The 6,510-nt window shown below is 37.2% G+C and overlaps 1 protein-coding gene across 1 annotated transcript in view; it reads left to right on the top strand.

The window, feature by feature from the left end:
- Nucleotides 1–6,510, top strand: part of LOC100892467 — a 28,447-nt gene continuing 21,937 nt past the window's right edge. Inside the window, exon 1 of the mRNA XM_030983227.1 lies at nucleotides 1–394. Coding sequence (XP_030839087.1) covers nucleotides 331–394 — 64 coding nt within the window. The 5' untranslated portion in view covers nucleotides 1–330. The remainder of the gene's footprint in view (nucleotides 395–6,510) is intronic.

Genomic DNA, 6,510 nt, shown 5'->3' with positions numbered 1-6,510 from the left:
ATACAGCTAGTATGAGAAATGGTATGAGCATGAGACTTGTGTGTAGTCATTGTATAGTCTATAATCTGGGCGTACAAATCGATTACAAGGTAAATTAACAGGTTTCCTTTTCTACTTCTTTTCGGATACAACGAATGCACCTGTTTTCTCAATGTTATGCATCGTTGTTTGGATTTAATTTGAGAACCGTTTTGGTTTGCGATTCTGGGCCGCTGACTGCCGTTTGCGAATGTGAGAGAGAAAAACTGGAGATATTAACTTGATGGTGCTTTTCGATTGGAGTTTTGTAAGGACTTTTTCTCGGTGAGGAGTGGAGAGCGGATATCAGCTATGGATCGTCGGGGGACCGTCGGGGTAGTAGCTTTCACTTTCCTGGCTGCGACGTGGCGCCACGGTAAGTCTTCTTCGTAAGACGTAAGCCTGTATTGTGATGGCAAATTTAATTAGTCGTCATGCTATTCTGCCGCCTTTTCTTTCAAAATGATATGATGTATGACACAAAATATGCTAAATAACAATACTGACTATGAGTATGACAGGGAAAGTGTGTTCGTAAAAGCCTACACAATGCATGTACCAGATTAATTTAAAGAATCATAGTTTAATATTATTATATATTCAAAGTTTTGTAAATGCATGCACAATAAGTATTAATTCGACATAGCAACATGTAATTCATGCAAATCTTATCAGTCGTGATTAACCATTTTTGCAATAATTAGTTTTAGGTAAATGCCATCTAGTTTATCGCCATTTACCTTTTAGTAGAAATGTTTTTTTAAGCCTTTGTCAACTAGAGACAAATTTATTCTTTTATTTTTATTACAATTTTTGTTTTGAATCATTATATATATCCACTAGGTTCATTAAATTGTAATAAAAAATGCTGATTCTAGTCTACATGTACACAATTGAGTATTGGTGACAAATGAAATGGCGGCAGTGGCGTACGCAGGATTTTGTTTAAGGGGGGGGGGGGTTAAATCAAAAGGGGGGTTCCAAAAAACATACATAAAACATATACATAAAAAAAAGTCGAGGGGGGGGGGGTTTAACCCCAAAACCACCCCCCTGCGTACGCGCCTGAATGGCGGTATGGAGGTGCTATATGTATATCCTGCCGTATTATGCAAGGTTATCTTGGTGAAGAATGCTGGAATTGGCTACTAGGAGGAAAAGTGCTCTATTTCCCCCGCTATTTCCATTTCCACAGGAAATATGGCGATATTATAATTATGTAGACACAGGTTATTCATGCATGGAACTGCAATCAAAGGATGTATTATTTGTCTTCTCCTGCTCTAGTTCATCTAGATAATTATGTTCATCTCTCTGAATATTTAAATGATAATGGTGGTGTTGATGATGATGGTGGTGACGAGGATGATTATGATGATGGTGATGATTATGATGATGGTGATGATGATGGTGATGATGATGATGGTGATGATGATGATGGTGGTGTTGATGATGATGGTGGTGACGAGGATGATTATGATGATGGTGATGATTATGATGATGATGATGATGGTGATGATGATGATGATGATGATGGTGATGATGATGATGGTGATGATGATGATGATGGTGATGATGATGATGGTGATGATGATGATGATGATGGTGATGATGATGATGATGGTGTTGATGATGATGATGATGATGGTGATGATGGTGGTGTTGATGATGATGGTGGTGACGAGGATGATTAGAATGATGTTGCTCAATGCTGAAAATGATAAAGATGATGATGATGACGACGATTACGACACTGATTATGATATAAGTTGATTAGGGTAATAATGTCGTGATTATGCTCATGATGAGGTTAATGGCGATGTTGCGGTTTTGTTGGTGCTGATGGTGGTGGTGGTGGTGGTGGAAATGATGATGATAATAGTCATGATAATACATGTACATGTACATGTTTTTGCGAAGAAAAAAAGGGTGGCTCTTGTTATATTTTCATATTAATGTACTGATCATACAAACACAACGAACAACTACATGTTATTAATATCAATACTGTTAAATCATAAATTGTAGTACTTCAAGTAGTCACGTGTTTATCTTATAGCAAAAACGAAACCTCCATCCAATACATGCAATACATGCAATAATATCCGTATAATTATATAAACTGTCTCTGTTCATAATAATAGTACAATGTCAGGACTATTGATTTGATTAGGGTTCTTTTATTATCATACTATGACATGATATAAAACTAAAAGGTGTTTTTCAAGTTAATTTGATATTGTTAAATCATCGCTCATTAATTGTATTATTCCAAGTAGTCACACGTGTGTAGCAAAACGCAAAACCGCCATCCAATATACATGCAATACTAGATGCACAGTGTCTGTACATAATAATGCGTGTACACCACCAGGGCTATAGTATTGATTTGATAAGTTCTTTTTTTATTATCATCCAATGGCATGATCTAAAAGGTGTTTTTTTTTATTAATGGTAAGACTTGCATTGACGACCCTCTTGACAATGAGATGAGAAATCGATCTCGGTTCGAGTATTTCACACAACTCGGTCAAAACAACAAGGAAGAGAATGAGTGGTTAGAGAATGTGTACCACGTGGAATTTGTTTACGTTATATACAGCCAAAGATATTTGTAGCAGATTGTTAGCATGTATCAGTATAGATGATGAAAATTAGAATTGTATGTACAAATTAAAACATTTTTTTGTGATGAATAACAAAATCTTGGATAGGCAAGCGGTTGCCCCCTGGTTGCGCTTCCACGTCTCACCGACTATTTAATGCAATAGAGTGAACAACTGAATATGAAATTAATTGTTATTTGAAAAATAAAAAAATCAATAAAAATGGCGCCGTATTTATAGGACCGCCTGTGACGCTATTTTAAATGCGGTGTGAAACTTTTTCCACATTTTCGACCCAATATGCACCTCGAAAAATTAATAACCTTTTACAGTTTCACATATAACTTGTCTGCTTAAATTATATATAACAAAATCTCTTCAAATTGTGATCACCCGCACATCAATACCTTTACAAAAGTCGTTGATTCATTCCCGAGTGTATAATGAGTACATGTTTTGATTTACTAATCACAGAAAATCTATGCAATATTACATTCTTTCTCTGAAATGTCAGAATATCCATCTTGTATATAGGGGCAAACATTCATACAACATACACTTTTGTGTTATTGTATGTACATGTACACTCTGTATACACAGGAAAACCTTACAGAAGATTAGTGCCTCGACCCTGTACTTACCTGTCTCCACGGGCTCTACTTTAAGACGTATAGTCCTATAATGCCCACCTTCCTTCATTCAAAATCTACTGCACGTGACATCATGTCATACAATGCAAATAGCTTTACCGTCTGCTGCAGATAGCTAACATAAGTTTAAACAAATTATTGCTTGGTACGAGGGAATTAGGTTGATATTTCGAGAAAATCGGCTTATCATTCTACGGAGTGCTTAAACACAGAGGTGTCTGATCGATTAAGTTCCTTCTCGAGGGGTTAAAAGACCATCTTGAAGGCAATAGCCTGCATTGACCCTCGTAGCTCCTTTACTAATATCAAGATTACACATACTGCAAGGGATTTTAGTTGTGCAGTACAGGGTTCCTAGTATACGAATTCGCGTATAGGGTTTCTTAACATGAGTTTGTATCACTATTCTTTGCAGAATATGTTTGTTTGTTTTACCTGACTGCTGAGAAAGCATTGCATACTTGTAAGAAAACAACCGTGCAGGGGACCAACGGCTTTAAAGGTATTATATCCCTTTTGCAGCCAACCTCAAATTCTGTAGAACTTTGCAGGAATTATGAATATGTCATGTATGTCCTATCTGTGAAATTTAAACGTTAGCAGTGTCCTCATATTCAAATTATGCAAGGAAAGCCGTTTACTTGCTAGACTTCACTGTCAGACACTATTGAGTGACTGACTGGCTTTTTTTCTTCTTCGGTAATAACATATATGAAAAGAGTTGTAAAGGGTACATGAGCATTTGTCTACATCAATAACCCACTTCTTGTGATGGCCAAGATTAAACTGATTGAATTTTTGCGCAGCATAAAACGTATGACCATTTGGTACAATTGTCTGAAAATCAAGACTATTACTTTTGGGCTCTATAGCCCTAAAGTCGATTTGACAACTAATAGTCATTATTTTCCCACTTGAAGACATTTTCAAGCCCCACCTTTTTTAGGGAAGTTCTAAATTAGTATAATCTTTCAAATGCAGTTGGAATTTAACTTTTTCATTTTTATGGCCTGCAATTGGGACATAGTACCTTTAAGTCATCTCCGAGGGACTTGGTAGTGAGGATTAATGCCTTACTACATGTACATGTATAAAGGGCACGAGCGCATCGACTTGGTTTCGAACCATTGACCTCCCAGTGACGAGACCACTGCTCTACCACTGAGCCATCGCGCCTCCTCGTTTCATACCTCCGATTTGAAACGTTTTCAAGGAACAGTCACTAAACTGTACATGACATATGGCATCAATGTTTGGACGCGAGAATGGCCTCTCTTTTTGTCTTCTTCTTTTTAAACAAGCTCTTCCGCAAAGTTAGCGAGTTTGGTTAACAAGCATTGCAAATCCCTCCTTTCAATCAGGAAAATTTGCAAAAATTGTATAGGTCAGTGGACCTGTTTGTATAGAATTAGGATTATGACATCGTAATCTCTTTTCTCCCGAAAATTTGACGAGGCCACGCACTGTCACATTTCCGCATGTAACATTGGTTGTTAAATTGTTAAAGAAAGATCCGATTATGAAGTCGAACCCTCAAAGCTTGGTTATTCATTTGCAACATTTATGACAGTTTGTTATGACAGAAGCGCAGTCCAAACGATATCAAAATACATACGTCATCCGTCTTAGGTAGATGTAGACTTACTGTTCCCCTCCCCCTCTTTCTCTGTCTCTCTCTCTCTTTCTCTATCTCTCTCTCTCTCTCTTTCTCTGTCCCTGTCTCTCTCTCTCTCTCTTTGTCTCTGCATGTCTCTCACTATCTCTTGGAAAACGATATAGGTCACTAAGATATTGCTGTAAACTCGTCAGTCATTTATGTAAGTAAGCAAATAGGATTATGATAATAGCCGAAACCATATTATCTTCGTATGCAGTACGAAAACTAAAGAAATTCTTCGCGAACTTTTTCTCTTCTGGCCATGTTGTTTCATTTTGTCTGAAAATCTCTGCTTCTAAAAATGTACGTTATGTAAAGAAAGAGCAAATCCACACGGGTTTTACATGTAAATGAGATGTGTGTGTGTGTTTGGGGGGGGGGGGGGCTGGAAGAAATCCCCCCCCTCCCCCCGACTCCATCTGATGATTGCAGTGGTCGCCATTTACATGATTTTACAAATTGCCAAATTTAAATGTAAACATGACTTCACTATACCATCAGCAGTTTCAACAAATACATACATTTTCAGTTATTCATGGTTCTGAATGATTGGTTGTGTAACATTCTCTTCGTGTTTTAATAGTTGAAACTGTATGTACATGTTGGTAATACATGCCTAGGCCACGGTCATTTTTACCTTTTGGAATTGTAATTGTGTGCTTTTGTTGGGGAATTGTTGAATTAAATCATATAGTCCAATTATGTCTTATGAATTTGCTCATGCCAATTAGTGTCCTTTGGCAAGGCATTAATCTACATTTTGCCACTCCATACACACGAGAGAAATCTGGACCCGTATAGGATGACGAAAACAGATTGCGTTAGTGATTGCCATATGCCCTCAATGTGCCTATATAGTAGAAATACTCCCCAGGGAGTGTAGATGGAGCAAACTGTGCGAGAATGAATCCGATGACCGGGGTAATAACACCTGTAAAGCACTTGGAGACATCATTTCGTACTAAGTGCTATATATAAATAAATCAATAAATAAATCCAGATTATTATTATTATTACATACATATATTGTACAATGTCCCCTGATTATCCCAACGCCCCCACATCATAATTGTATACGATGTATACATTGTCGTATTGACTGTGGATTCGAACATAATTGATAATCTGCATAGCATGAGTGGTGTGATTTCGTATTTGCGATTGACCTTGGAACCTGACGAAGAATTGACCAAACTACTGCTCCAATCTGACCTACAAAATAAAAAGTCCTGCATTGGCGTGCGGGTATTTCTCACAGCTCCTTTCGGAATAAGTGAGTTAATAGTACGATTTTCCCAGAGTAATTTTATTGTTTTACGGTATTACCAGAGCTCCTTTACAGCTTACCAGAGTTTTTTTAAAGCTTTCTACTTCCAGAGCTTAAAGGAGAACTAACCCCAAAGAATAAGTGTAGGTGTTCCGAAATACGAGATGAATTCTTGCCTTTTGATGTACAATAAATCTTACGAACGTGTACAACAGATATATAAATGAAAATCTCTTGGCATGATGTTAATACCTTTTAGCATGACGTGAGCAGGCGGAATGCAAGAATGCAATACATCTTTCGGAACAACTA

The sequence above is a fragment of the Strongylocentrotus purpuratus genome, unplaced genomic scaffold, assembly GCF_000002235.5.
Source record: "Strongylocentrotus purpuratus isolate Spur 01 unplaced genomic scaffold, Spur_5.0 spur5_scaffold_13, whole genome shotgun sequence".
Taxonomy (NCBI): Eukaryota; Metazoa; Echinodermata; class Echinoidea; order Camarodonta; family Strongylocentrotidae; genus Strongylocentrotus; species Strongylocentrotus purpuratus.
This window is presented reverse-complemented; position numbering and strand designations above follow the sequence as displayed.